This window comes from Streptopelia decaocto, assembly GCF_964273445.1.
Source record: "Streptopelia decaocto genome assembly, chromosome: 13".
NCBI classification, from domain to species: domain Eukaryota; kingdom Metazoa; phylum Chordata; class Aves; order Columbiformes; family Columbidae; genus Streptopelia; species Streptopelia decaocto.
Window position 1 is genome coordinate 5706722 of NC_138668.1, and position 14987 is coordinate 5721708.

The following is a 14987-nucleotide window of genomic DNA, read 5'->3' on the forward strand; positions in this document are numbered from 1 at the left end:
TGGGGCTGCAGCAATTCACACGTTGCTCTGGGTCTTTGCTCTTGCCTCAACACCCCGTTCCTGAGTAAACAGGGATTTCTCCCCGGGACACCCCTGCTGCAGCATCTGGAAGGCATTGGGAGGAACACACACACACACCGCGCTCTCCTCCCCCAGCAGCTTTTTAACAAATGATACATGTGAATCACTTCTCCATCGCTGCGTTTTGTTTTACATACTCAAGGTTTACATGCTGGAGAAGCAGCTGTGGCGGTGGGCAGGAAGGGTCCCTTGCTGATAGTGTCCCCAGAGGCTCCGTCTCCGGTGCTGCTCTTATCAAATGCATTTCTTCTGTCAGAACAAATGCTGAGGAACCATGTGTTATTTGCGGTGTGTCTGCTGCTGGTTTAGACTTTGGGGCTTGGGAATGGATGCTTGTTGGAGTTATCTTGCCTGTCATGCAGTGTTGCCCCCACTGACACCGTGATAGTGCCAGCGCTGATAAAGTGAAGGATGGTGATGCTATAGCACCTGGCAGTGAATTATTAACCCATGCTAGATTTATATGCATTTTTCCCCATTTCTACTTCTACTCCAGGATGAGAATTAAGCTGCTGCTAAAAAGCACAGCAGTGAGATAAACTGTGACAGACCTCAGTCATCCCCATGTGAAGCTGTATGTGGCTGCTGCATGAGCCTAAACCAAGAACTTTCTTCTACTTCTTGCCCCCCTGCAACAGGTCTAGAAACAAGAATTTTATCTTTTTGCCCTTAAGCACAGCAAATTGAGAGGACAATATCTTGAGTCCCAGCCCAAAGTGACAGCTGGGATGTGCTGGCTGCTCTTGACCTTGGCAGATGAGGCACCAGCGTGACCCAGGGATGGAGGGGAAGGGAAGGGGGAACGAAGTGGCGCATTAAATAGCTAAGGATGGGGGACAAACTGTTTAGCAGGGCCTGTTGCAGTAGTGCAAGGGGTGGTGGCTTTAAAATAAGAGGGGAGATTCAGGCTGGACACAAGGAAGAAATGTTTGCCCCTGAGGGTGATGAGAACCTGTCCCAGGTTCCCAGAGAGGTGATGGATGAACCATCCCTGGAGACATCCCAGGCCAGGCTGGACGGGGCTCTGAGCAACCTGAGCTGGTGAAGATGTCCCTGCTCATGGCAGGGGGGGCACTGGGGGAGCTGGGAAGGTCCCTTCAACCCAATGATTCTGTTCTGTGGTCTTTGCTTTAAAATTCAACAGTGTCAGTGCAGCCCTGCAAAGCCACAGTCAAATGTCCAACAGCTCAGTGCCATCGAGTTATGAGATTTAATTACGTATGTAAGTAGGGAAGGAATTAGATATGTAATACTGCTTGTTCTTCATGGTCCCTGGTCAGAAGTGTTGTCTGCATCGAAGAGAGCGAATCCAGCGCGCTGTGATGGGGAAAGGGCAGCGGCTGCATCCCGGGGGGACGCAGCAACATCACCTTCCTGCAGCTCTGCCCTGTTGGGATCAGGCGGTTCCGTCTGGAAACCAGCTTATGGTTGGCCAAACGTTACAACCTGTAGGGCTGATACCTCATCACAGTTAAAGCACTTAAAAATAATCCAAGAAGCCAAGAAAGCAACTTGCCTTTTTGGAAGGATAAAAGCATTTCTCAGCAATTTGGGATCAAGGTAAAAAACAATCTGTTTGTGAGCCTCCCTGAGGTTCTGGGAATGCTCAAGCACAGTCCAACAAGCAGATTAACTCGAAACAGGTCCCGTGCGGAGGGGAAGGACCCTCGGTGGCACCCGGGAGCCGTGACCTCCTGTCCCCTCGCCGAGTGGCCTTGGCAGAGCCCCTGACCCCGACACGGCTCCATCCGGCCCCGCCGGCCGGGGAGGAAGGATGCGGTCTGCTGTCCTGGGGCTCGCAGCAGCTCCAACCCGGAGAAAGCAACGGCTTTATTAATCCCAGCTCTGCTAATAAGGAATTACAATAGTTGTGGGATTTGGCAGTGGAAGCACGCTCGGTTGCCATGCCTCGTACGGTTATTTTCCCTGTTTTGTTTGTATTTTTGATTTAGCTGCAAATAATTTAAAGATGTGTTGTGTCTCCCTCAATTAAAATTTGCATCTTCATCTCTTTTTTTTTTTTGTCGCAGTTTTAAAACAATTCTGTTGGATTTGAGCTTGTCAGATATGCTGAGATGAATTGTTCACTTCTTTCTTTTTGCTAAAATTGCAGTATTTCTAAGGGTGGCAGTTACTAACGTATCAGGATTTGGGTTTGTTTCCTTTGTAAAATGTGCAGCTGTACTGTTCTGGATGGAAGATCTCCCAGTGTCAAAAAATTTCAGGCCGATAGAAGAATAATATTGTCACAAGGCCAGTATGTAAATACCTTAAACCAATATAGCATGTTTAGAGGAATTACACTTTCCTCTCCCGAATTATGATTTTGGAAAGCGACTCTACCACCACGTTTATTTCAAATTTAAACATTTTGAAAGAATATCTCCTAAGTTTTGAAATCTGGTTTCCATTCCTGGCTCTGCGTGACCTACCGTGTGACCCTGAGAAAATCTCTTTCTCAGTTTCTGTATCTGTTTCATTGCTCTGATGATGTCCAGAGCGGTTTAACAGCCGTTGGTGTCGAGCTATGTGTAACATTTCAGTATTAAATAATAGCGGGTTTAATTTGAGTGTGGTTTGGTTAGGATGGAAAAAAGAGAAAATTAAAACTCTTGTTTTTTTAAAAGATGTATTGGTTTAAAGATTCCATGGGTTTGCAGAAAAGAACTGAATTAATTTGCACTAGAAAGAAATGAGTGTCCAGCAGCAAAGGGCAGTTCTCCTGCGAGCAAACTCGGGGAAAGACATAAGGAAAAAGGCCAAGAGCTCTGTAGCTCCCCCCGATGATGAGCTTTGGAGGGGACTGATTCTCCTTCCATCTTTCAGACGCAGCCGGTGCCCAACCCCATCGCCTACTTCATGCATCGCTCGCCGTGGTGGTTCCACCGGTTCGAGACCCTGGTCAATCACTTCATCGAGCTGCTGGTGCCGTTCTTCCTCCTCCTGGGACGGCGGATGAGCATCGTCCACGGCCTCCTGCAGATCCTCTTCCAGGTGAGATGTTCCAGAAGTTAATTTTTATAGACATCTTTCACCCTTTGAAGGGATTTTTCTTATATTTAACGTTCAAGGGCTGTTCTTTATCTCCAAAAACATTTAAGCTCTTTTTTACAACCACCAGACTGAGGTTCATAGTGAAAATAGTTTCTTCAAAAATTAATGGCATTCCATTCCAGTTGATTTTTTATTTTTGCACATGAAATAAATAAATCTGTGCAAAAGTCAGAGGACAGAAGCTCCTGCATATATAGTTTCCTAGACCGCATCTGATTTCTCTCATCTCTGCTTGGGGATGGTTCAAGGAGCTCGTTGAACCCCAGTGACTCTGACTCGCAGAAGCACAGCTCTCAGCTCTTGCTGACTGTGCCATTTGTTCAATGTCGCTTCAGCATCATGAAATTCATCCTCGGGAGCTGTTACTGCTTCCTGTAAATATGTTTGATGATTAAACTGGAGAACAGCTTATGAACTCCATCAGTAAACCACAAAAATGCTGATCAGATTTGAAAGGGCTGACATAGAAGCCACGGGATCTGTGCCCTCGCAGAGATGCCTGCTCCTTCTCCTGCATCCCATGGTGCCTGGGTACCACCAAACACACAGCTTGGACCTCTGCTCGCTCGGCACATCTTTTGGCATCAGATTTGGTTTTGTTGGGCTGGATCTCGGGCAGCTGGAGGGACAGCAGAGCTCTGACCCAGAGGGTCATTGCTTCATGCAGTGCCAGCTGTGGTTGCGATGGGCATTGCACCTCATGTTTCCAGGGTCACTTGGAGGATCATATTCATCCCAACCCTAAAAAGAAGGTGTTCTTTTGTCTCATGGACAAAGCAGAACATTGCGTCTCTGTTGGCTGCTTGTTGCAGAAGCAGGCGGTGTTGAGATTGGTTGATTGGAGATCGGATTAGTGAGCAGGAATCACAAGTAGAAATACTTCTGCGTGTAAAGAAGTGTAGGGACCGTGATGGCTCTTTCTAAGGTGAGTAATGTCAGAAAGGAGCAGATCACACGATGGTGAGTGGCTTACGAGAAAACAAACCACGTTGCCAAATTCCAGCTGCCAAAAGCTGTCGTGCTCTGCTCGCTTCTGCCGTGGCAGAAAAACAATAGCGTAAGGGACTGAGGTGGTGATGCTTTGTCTTCATATCTCTGCCAGAATAGGTGTCCATGACCAGAAAGCCTGACCAAAGGCTCCTCTCTCATCCCCTTCTCGGCTCTGGGTTTCTCCGTCCTTGCCATGGTCGCGGTTGGGGACGGGGACGGGGCACACGGGGGATGCGCCCCAAGCCCTCAGCTCCAGCGCCCTCCGGCTCCTGGCAGGGCCCCTAACGAGCAGCGCGACCATTTGTGTGCTGGGGAACTTCAGACGGATCTGAAAAAGCCAACTTACATACACCGAAGGCTCATAATGCCATATTGTAAACGCATGCATCTAACCACCCTTTAATTGGTGCTTTATTGATAGTTTGCAATTACTGACTGATTTCTATCATGAGGGGAGTCTGCAAAGGAAAACAGGGTCCCAGTGTAAAATGCAGCTCTGGTGCATTTATAGCATTTCAACAAAAACCTGTTTATTTAATATTTACTGCCCTTTTCTTCATTCAGAATGACTTTTATTGACAATACTTCTGCTCTGCAAAGGAAGCAGTAAAGTTTAATGTTGATATACCACTTAATTCTGCTTTTCAAGATTTGAATTGACATTACATGCAAGTTTTATTGGACATTTTATAATTGTTATTGGAGTCATGGTGGCGAGGTTGAGTAAGTGTATTTTTCCACATTCTAACTGGCCTGGAGAATATTGCTTTGTCAGGAGCCCAAAAAAACTGTGTTTTAAAGAAAAGTTGTTTTTTTTTTATTCAAGTGTGAACTTACTCTTCTTGCCTAGTTCACATTTGTAAGGAAAAAGGCTTAGTGAGTTTGGAAATGTCAGAGAGGAGCAGCTCGGGGGAGCGGAGAGCGCCTGGGAGGATGTATGTATGTATGTATGTCTGTCTGTCCTCCACCGGATTCCTGTCCATGGGACATTTGGGTGATGATGGCTGAAACACACACTGCGCAGGGCCCATCCCCTTCCCGTGCTCACCCACCCACCCGTGTCCTCATGAGACCCAAAGTGGGGGCACGCGGAGTCAGGACACCCCACAGTTTTGGTGCTTCATGTGCATTAATGTTGTTGTGATCTCAATTTGGGGTCTGCTGGCTCTGATACGAGCCCCGCAGCTCAGGTTTCCAGAATTCTCCCCCTTTGGCTGCTTTTTGATCTGGAATAAATCAGAGAGTCTTACTTAATGCAAGTCTTTTGATATAAATAGTCTTTGCTTAAAAAAAATAATCAAGGAGTGGGTTGAATGCTGGCCAGTTCCCATTAGAAAAATCATCGTTCATTGTCGCCAACCACCAGACTGGGGAGGGCTTTGTGATTTACAGCTGTGGGTGTAGCTGTTGCAGGACATCTGCGCACAGAGAGACTCTCCATCCGATTGCAGCACCCAGAGCACGTTTGCCAGGATCAAAGGTGAGTGGAGAGAAAATGTCATCCAAGATTTTCTAGCCCGGCCCCGTCAGCTGCGTGTCCCCCAGGCGGACTGTGCAATGGGGACAGCACCAGGGACTGTCCCCATGGTGTGGCACAGGGTCCCACCAGGCTGCCTGTCCCAGGTTCAGGAGCATTTCTCACAGCAAATAGGCAGGTTGGTCTTCAACGGGACTAAACAGTTTGTGCCATCACACGTGTTCCAAAAGCAAAGACTCTCAGACTCCCGTCTGCACAGGTTGACATCACTCCATGAGGCTTCTTTTTCTGTGGTGTCTAGTGGAACTTAAACCCCTTGGGCTCCTGAGACCCCAAGTTGTGCATTGGCCCATCCCAGCAAGGGAACCTGCTTGGAAATCTCAGCCAGCGTGAAAGCGTCAGCAGGTGACAGTGGCAAAGCCTCCCCTTTAGACTGTGCCGAGAGCATCCTTTTGCATTTAGAAAGAAATCTTAGAAGAACGCCAGCCAATTACAGAGAATCTCCAAGGTAAATAGACAGCATCGTTTAAAAAAAAAAACAACACAAAACCAACATTCTAGCATTTACAGTATGTATAAATCGAAATCTAAACCAGAAATTGCACTAAATGGACGTTTAAGTTTTCAGCGTCGTTAGGGATTTATGGTAAGCAGGTGCCAGAGCTGACGTGCTGAGCAACACTGCTGCAAAGCGTCTGTGCCAGGAATGGAGCTGGACGAGAGACGTGTAACTCAGCTCCTGCCCCGTAAAAACAGGCTGGTGAGAAACGGCCAGTCTGAGCCACAGAAACCTCCAAATAAGCCTGAGGTGGAGTTTGCCCTTTGTTCATATAGAACCTCAGAGTTTTTGAGAGTTTGCTAAATATTCCAAGCTTTTTGCTAGCATTTATTGTTGTCCTTCCTGCATTTTATAGCTGCTGCGCAGAGGCAGGAACTTGTTCACCAAGTGCTGGGGACATGTGTGTCCCGTCATTTAAATTTCCAGTGCTGGGGTTGGGGTTTTGGGCACCTTCTCTAATTCCTAAGGATGGGGTAGTTTTCACTGAACATCTCTTGATAGTGGCTGTTGAATGTGATGTTCGCTTAACGGGATGGAAATCCGGCTGCAGATGGTCATGGTGGCCAGTGATTCACAAAGCACTTTGATTAATTATTCTTTCATTTTGAGTCTGATGGTACCGATTGGCTGATTTGTTAGTAGTGTTGGGGTCTGAGCCTCAAAAATATACACGTAGGTCTGAAGCAGCCCAAAGTTCAGGAGAAATAAAGTCCAAAATGTGGCTGTTAGTATCTGGAGGTAGAAGGAGAATTCTTGGAGGGTCTTGAAGACCCCAGGTGAGGTCTGGACCCTGTTGTTCATGGTTTTGTAGAAGCATCAAGCCAGAGCCTGCCCGTGCCCTGAGGAGCTTGTGCTTTTAAAGGGAAGGGAGGATGAAAGTGTTACGTGAGGAAGACAAGTCCTTTCCCCTTCCCACCACATCACCCATGAGAGCATCGCACCGTATCCTCTCTCTCAGCGTTGACTCTTCCAACCCCTGTGCTCACACAGTCACCTTCACGTGTCCGTAGGTCCATCTCTCAACCACCCATAGCCACAAAGAGCCGAGGACCAGCGTCCGTGAGTGAAACCGGAGAGGGTGCAAACCCACGGCCCTGCTGCTCTGCGGGTGTTTTCGCTCCTCTCCGGCGCTGGCTCCTAAAACCCTGAAGCTGCATGTTTTTTCACGACGTCTAACACACAGCTTACACCAGCAAACGTGTTTCTTGGCTCCTTGAGGCAGGCAGTAAAATTACACTGCTTGGCAAGCGCATTGATGAGGGGAAGCGAGAGGAAAGCCAAAAAGCCAGGAAAAAGCCACCTTGCCCCTCCAAGCTGGCGGGTGGCACTGGGTTAGGGACAAGGCGAGGGGGCTCAAGGTTCTTACAGCCCGGGGGTGGTTTTGGCTGTGCCAGCTGGGAAGAAGCTTCAGTATCACAAAGGTAAAACCCAGAGATAAATGAATAGTAAATGGAAAGTATGAAGCTAGCTCTGTTGAAATGGCAGGGTTGATCTTTTGCTTCCACTGCGCTCTTCTGGGCCATAGTCATATAGGCACGGTTTGAGGATTTTAGGATGCGGGGAGAGTTTTAGGCCTTCAAATCCCTTTGGATTTGTATGAATTTGGGGATCCTGACTCCTTTTCATGGTCCCTGAAAAATCCTGGCACATTCTGCTGCGTGGAGCATCCTCTGCACAGCCTCGGGAGCTGCCGGGGGATCCATCCGTGCCGGGATGAGCTCAGCCCCAGCGTCACACGTCGGGACAGACGTTCCCCGAAGGAGCCGGAGCGGCAAAGCCCTGGGATCGCCAGTTCCTCCTCCCGACGAGGTTTGCCTATGAACTCGGGCTGTCCCGGCGTGTTTTTCAGCAGGAGCCGTATATAAAGCGGAGGGATGACAATGCCAAGAGCAAAGCTGAATTGCAGCCTTGCAGAAGGCAAAGATAAAACCTCCGCAGCCAAAACCCCCTCAGACTCAGCGCTGACAAAGAAAAGCTCCTGAGAGCTCCCGGGGTCTGGCCAAGGAGCTGCACGGGGACACAGCCGCTTTCTGAGCTGCTGAAGGGCTGGGAACACGTGGGACAGTGGGCAGAAAAGTCAGTTTCCTCTTCTTTTTTCTTTTTTTTAAGCAGAAAACAGTTGTTGCATCGATACATATTTTCTGCCTTTTTTTTTCTTTGGCTTGGACAAACCCCAACCTCCTAAAAACGTTGATGAAAATGGACGTTTTCCTCTCATCAGTCCTTTTCCCATCTCCTCTCCAGAGCTGTGCATGGGAGGAGAAGGGGGATTTTCCCCCCGGCTCCCAGCACTCCTGCCATGCCGCGAGACGTTGGAGGGATGAGCTGCCCTTCCAGCCACACACACGCAAATTAAATCATGCTGCTGCAGTGCCACAGCTGCAACATATTGTGTTGCTGACTTAGGAGGTAGCAGAGGTCACAGCAGCAGCCCAGCGAGAAGGAACAAAAATTAAACAGCTCCCCCCTTCCCTGCAGAAAGCGTCTGAATCCAGTGTTTGTTTTCACTTGTCAGATATGAGCTCGGTTTTGTTCTTTTTCTTAACGCTGGTGTAAATCAGATGTGTCTCTGGGAGGATTATCAGGGTTACACATCTCCCAGGCTTGTGGCAGAGGAATCAAGCCCTTCATTTCTGCTTTAATTATGCACCTACAGGACATTTGCACTACTCAAGTAGTTGTTTTATCTTTATTGATGAAGAGTAGTGTTGTTACCTTATGAACACGTTGCACATGAGAATAAATCCGCTACCGATTTGCCACAGGAGCCACCCCGGGGCTGCTGGGAGGCAGCAGCCAGAAAATTCAGGTGTGTGTTTGCACTTCTCCCATAAAGATCCACACAGCGACTGCTCTTAAAGCCATAAAAGAGGCTGCAGACAATATTCCTCCAGGTGATATCCCAGGCCAGCCCCTGATTTCACTTGTGGACCCCCATAGGGTGGGATGCAGGGCCCGAGGTCCCCCGAGCAGCATCCCCGGGAGGGTGCGAGCGAGTGGGTGTTCGCTGCTCGGGCCGGGCAGACTTTCCCCCCCGAAAACAAAGAGGAGATTCAGCCTTCACAAAAGTCCAAATTTTGTTGATTTTGTTGTGGTTTAGGGAAAAAAAAAAAATAACAAACAGAGAACATCCCAGGAAAATGAACAGCAGAACATGAGTTTGGTGCTAGGGGAGGAATGGTCCGGTGGAAAATAGTTTTGCAGCTGAATTGTTTAAAAATCTGCTTTGGACTTGGGTGCATGTGAAATCAAAAGAGTTACAGGGTAGATCTACTGTTACGTTTAAGCCACCTTAAATTAAATACCGAGCGATACTCCCCCCAAAATCCAACTTAAGCAGGCAGAACCCAAACTGTTTAATCGCCTCTATATTTGATTTCACATCCCGCTCGATCGTATCTGCTGCAAGGCGAGGCTGCTGTGCCAGACACGAGAAACCAGCACATACCACCCCAAATCAGTAAATAACGCTGCTCGTATAATGGTGTCTGGTATTAGTTAGCAACAAGTTAAGTTCTTGCATTCTGCAGTAGTTGGAGTGACTTGGAAACACTTACTGTTAGCCATAGGAGTGCATTTAATTAGCTTCTGATTCAGGGGGCTGGGTTTTTTTTTCTCTCTCTCTTTTTTTTTAATCATTAAATAAAGTGTCACCCCTAGCCAGTGCTGTAAACTCTATTTTGATTGTGGCTGCAATAACCCCTTTGGGCGTCATTCGAATTGTACTAAACAGTTTCTGGAGAGTGCTGGTTTCTCTCAAAATAAACCGAAGTCCGGCTTTGACAAGCTCTAATGAAAAACAAATTGTTATATTACTTAGAAAAATAATTTGAAGGAAGTCTGAATTAGTTGTAAAGGTGGAAAAGGTTCAGCTACTTGAAAATAGAAATTTGGAAGGTATTTATTTTAACCATTAAGCCAGCGGCCTTGAAATACAGCCTTGTTTGTTACAGAATGCGCCTAACGAGAGACATGAATCATGCTGTTAATCAGTATGGGAACCTGATTAATTGGAAGGGGGACCGTGGGTGACTCCAGCAGGCGGAGCCGCCTGGCAGCAGCCTGTGCCGAGCCCCGAGCTGCCGTGATTTACCATCAGTCATCCTGCTGGCACGCGAGAGGCTCTGGAGGGATCCCACAGCCTTGGCTTTGCGGGTTGTTGTTTTCTTTAAAAGAATTGAAAAGAAAATGTGGTTATTTGGGACACTGTCAGACTTTGATTTTTGGTGCCTCTGCGTTTGGTTGTCTGACTTGAAATGTGCTGGGTTTAGTGGTGGCTTGCAGGCACCTCGTTGAGATGTCCCCAGCTGGGGATGTGTCATCTCACCTTTGCTACCAATAGCGGTTTTGCCTGTTAAACCTGAGAGCGAGATTTTACACCCAAGATTTGCACGGGAGGCCCCCAGGATGCAGAGCGCTGCCGTGGCTGTGAAAACATGGCAGGAAGGTCCGTATTAATTTTCACTGTTGACTTGGGGCTCTTGGTTTTGGGGCCAGGAGGACTTTGGCCATTCCAGGTTGGCTTCCAAGCAGCGTGGGTTTGCTCAGATGGCAAACGGAGACGGTGGCAGGAGCGGAGGGAGCTGGGCCAGAGCGGGGAGCTCCAACCGAGTGTCAGGTTCGTGCTGGAAGGTGCCACGTGTGTCAGGATGGCCACGGTTGGTGTTGTCTCCATGTCACAGTAACTGCCATGGCCAAGCCAGGGAGACCCAAGGACCAGGTTGGCTCTGTTGGCCTTGTGTCTTTGGGTGTATTGCTAAGCACTGACGTTCAAAGATCACAAGTTAGATCCCCAAATTGGAAGATTTGCTCTAAGTGTAATGAAAATGTGACCAATTCTGGCTGCCCATGGTGTTTCTTCCATGTTACAGCCTTCCAGGGTGCTCTCAGGTCTCGTTTTCTGTGCCGCTCGGCGTAGGCTTCACACCGCTCTCCACACCGCGCAAACACCTTCCAGAACCGTATTAAATGACATGGCTGAGATCCACCACATGTGGTCCTTCCCTTGCCAAGGGAACACGTTGTGGAGAGTTCAGGCTCCTCGGCTCTGGGGCAGGATTTTTTTATTATTATTATTTTTTTTTCTTCCCCTGTTTTAATTTTGCGTTTGATTTTAAACATTTCTCTGCAATCCAGAACCTTTGTGTCTGCAGTGCTCTAGCAGAGTTCCCAGGTGCTTGGGCTCAAAGAGAAAAATCTATTCTGACGATGTTGTCAGTGAAACGATATGAGTTGGCAGGGCTGCGAGAGCTTCAGAACATCTGCGCTCTCCAGATGTGATGCGCTCGGTGCTGCGCTGCAGCGTTTGGGTCCAGGCGAGGATGGGAGATAAAGTATGTGTTGCACATGTGATTGCATGTATGTATAAGTGGAGATATAAAACATTTTGTCTGATAAGAGCCAGACCAGCTATAAACTGGAGATGTTACTGAAGCCAATGACATGATCCTGAACATGTGCTGTTACCATCTTTCCAGTGATGATTATTTATTTACGTTTAGGTGTAGCTACCAAAGCGATCTAAAACCATTATGATCTGTTAACGTCGCCCAAGCCAAAGGACTCGCCTGCAAATACGTGTCAAATGTCCACTGAAGCTGCAGATTTATCCTTTTTCAGTGGAATGGCTTGAAATGATGGTAAAGTTCTTCCAAGTTTAATGTTTTCTGTACCTTGTTCCTGATCTGAACTGGGCACATCGCATCTTCCCAGCCCTTGGCGCTCACCAAGTCTTGGCTTATAGGCAGGGTGATGGTGGTGTTGCTATTTGGATTTTGGTTTCTCTCCCGCCACCACCTAGATTTTGGGACCTTTAAGTAACGTTTTATATTCAATTTCAAAAAAAAAAAAAAAAAGAAAGAAGGAATCAGAACAGCCTAACTGGAAACAGATGGCAGAGTATGAGGTTTTTTTAAAAGGGAGTTTATAATACATGTATTATGAAGAGAATCATTTAGTGGTGTCAGATATAGGTATGTGAAGACAGAACGTGCCCGTTTGAGGAGTGGAAGGGGCTGGGACTGAGATGTGGCCTTTGGTGCGATGTTCTTGGGGCGAGGGATGATTTTGCTGCAGTTAATGGCTGCGATACCAGCTGATGGGCCAGACCTTCATTTGGTGCCATCAACATGACTCCAAGTTAATTGAGAGGTACCTGTGTGCCCAGCTGGTACCTGCTGTCCTCCCAGGTGATCAGCTCAGGTTTTTTAATTAATTTGCGTATTTCAGTAAGTGATTTGCTGCCAAGTTAAATTAGTGCATCTTTTATGCATGTGGATAGTTGGATTTAACCACATCTTGTGTGTACATTCATAAAACTTACCTACAGATCAGAGGTGTTTTACCACTATCCCTTGCACAAAGGTTGAATAATAAAAGCCACTCTAATAAATCCCATGTAATTGCAGGGCAGACACAAAGCTGTGGAATTTGGTGTCCGGGCTGCTTAGTGCTAAGAGGTGAAGATGGATTTTGTAGCTTCCCGCTTTGATGAAAATAACTCGTTTTCTAGTTCTGAGCCGAGTTGCTGGGTTTAATGTTTCTTTGTAATGATGCTGCCTCCAGAGAGATTTTATTTGGCTTTGGAAGTGTTGGGATGAGGATGCAGCCCTCAGATACTTTAGCCCACACGCAGTTTACACAGCTGTATCATCAGATTCCCCAGGCACCGCCAAGGACATTATCTCTTCGGTGATGCAACAGCTAGAAATCACAGGAAACCTGTGTCACTCATTACTTTCATCTTCCTATAATAACGGGGGGGGTTTTTGGAGCTGGTGACTCAGAGAACTTGCCGATTAGCGCGAGGGACTCTTGGAGCAGCTGTGGTTTGTTTGCGGCGCTGGCCGGGATGTTGCACTTGGACACAGGCAGCGGTACCCGGCTCTTCCCGGGGTGCGTGTCCACCCACACGTGGGATGGAGATGCTGCATGATGGTCCGTGATTATCCTCACCTGGAGAATGGTTTGCAAACCCCACATCTCACCTTTCCTTTCCCTGGGGTAATGTTGCATCTTGTAGAGGGTAATGGCTCTTGCTTGCTGATAGAAGCTGGGTCGGTGGCTGAGCTTAGCTGAGCATCAAGCCCCAATATACCTTGTTCCAGGTCAGTGTTTGTAGCACGAGGTCTCACTTCTTTTACTTCCCTCCAAGCGTTTTAGCTGCATCTCTCCCAGGAGCATCCTGGCAGTTTGTCTGTCCGCGGGAGGTGTTCTCGATTAACTGCTCATTTCACACATACGCAACCCACTTTGAAGATGGGTTAAGCTAAAGAGGCACAACACAGGGTTGGTCTGGGCTTGGTGTCCACATGTGGAGCTATTCAGGAAGAGATATGGCACTTTAAATTTACACCCGACTTTAATTAGAAAAACTTGCAGGCAGAGAGAAACCCTAGATCAGTGCCAGTTTTGCAAAGGCTGAGAAAGCAAGTGGCCTAAAACAACGTTCGCTACTCATCGCATTGGCACTTCTCATGACTTACGCTGATGAGAGAAGAGATGAAAGAGAAAACCCCAGAGGCTTTCTGGTAGCCATGCAGCTGATTCATTCAGCTAATAAAGCTCCAAGGCTCTGAACCTTCAAAAAGCTTGAAAAGCTGGTTCCCCTGTCTGAAACACATCCTTACTGAACACATGCTGGTGTTAGAGGAAACTTCCACGGGTCTCTGAGTTGCACAAATCCTGTTTGTAAGGTGATGCTGTGGGGGCGTGGAGAAAGTTGAACAGAAATGCTCACAGAATAAGTGGTAAATCCTTAGAGCAGCATAGGAGTGACTGGTGCCAGGTTACAGCTTGTGTAGCACGGCAGTCGGGGTTGGTGGGGCCTTTGGAACCAGTGAAGCCATGAAAATGAGCAGATGAAATGAGGAACCAAACCCTCCCGCACCAAATGGTCTCTGCAGCATGCAAATGTTTCACAGCGATGCGTTTTCCATTCGTCTGCTCCCATTTTGGGTGTGAGCCACAGGAATTGAGTTGATCCCTCACCCATATCCTCAGGTGTTCTCCTCAGCACCCCCTGGAATGCACAGCAGTTCTTATCCACCTGGTTTTCCAGAGCCTGAAGTGTCGGGTGGTCCCTGGCAGGCACAGATCACTGGTTGTTTCTATGTAGGACTCATCTTTTTCTGGTAACAAGAGACTGATGGATTTATTTTCATCCTTACCTTAACCAGTTCCTCTGCAGGAACCATTTTTAACCATTTTCCAATGTCTTTTGCTAATATTTGCCTGGATGCTTGGCTCTGCGCTGCCCTGCACCAGCATCCCTGAGGCTGGTTACATTCAACGTGAGAGTTTTCCTGTGTGTCTCCTTCAGCTGCATCCTCCTTCCTTGAGGAGATGGTGGATTTTGGAAGAGGTTGAATTATGAAAGCTCAGGTCCCTTCTTCCAGAGCAAAGTAGGAGGTTCAGGAGGGAGGGATTTACTGAACTCTGCTTTTCTATAGCATGGAACAGGTTGGGAGAGAAGGAAGGGCAATCATTTCTCATCTACATCATGGCCTACTTGAGAGCACCTGCTGAGGTGCTGTGGAGAAATGCAGAAGCACAAGGGCAGTAGAAAAATCAGGACATGGCCAATATAGATTTAAGAATTTCCTCTGGAAAAAACAAATCACGCTGCATCGTTTGTTTGGATCGGGCTTGGGAATGGCGGGAGTGGAAATGGGAAAGAGACAGGGATTGCTTTTATTGCATCAATAATGTCGTTTATTCCATAGCCAACCCTTGAAAATCAGTTCTAATCCCCACACAAATCCCTCTGTAGCAACAGTGGCAAATCTGCCAGTTCTCCTAATCAAACACTGATCGTTACTGTGGTCC

The 14987-nt window shown here is 47.6% G+C and overlaps 1 protein-coding gene across 1 annotated transcript in view; it reads left to right on the plus strand.

Moving 5' to 3' along the window:
• The window catches only part of LMF1 (lipase maturation factor 1), a gene marked incomplete at its 5' end in the record, with an annotated part of 179673 nt that overhangs the window by 121118 nt on the left and 43568 nt on the right, over positions 1 to 14987 (plus strand). The window contains one exon of the mRNA XM_082064404.1: positions 2908 to 3075. Coding sequence (XP_081920530.1) covers positions 2908 to 3075 — 168 coding nt within the window. The remainder of the gene's footprint in view (positions 1 to 2907; positions 3076 to 14987) is intronic.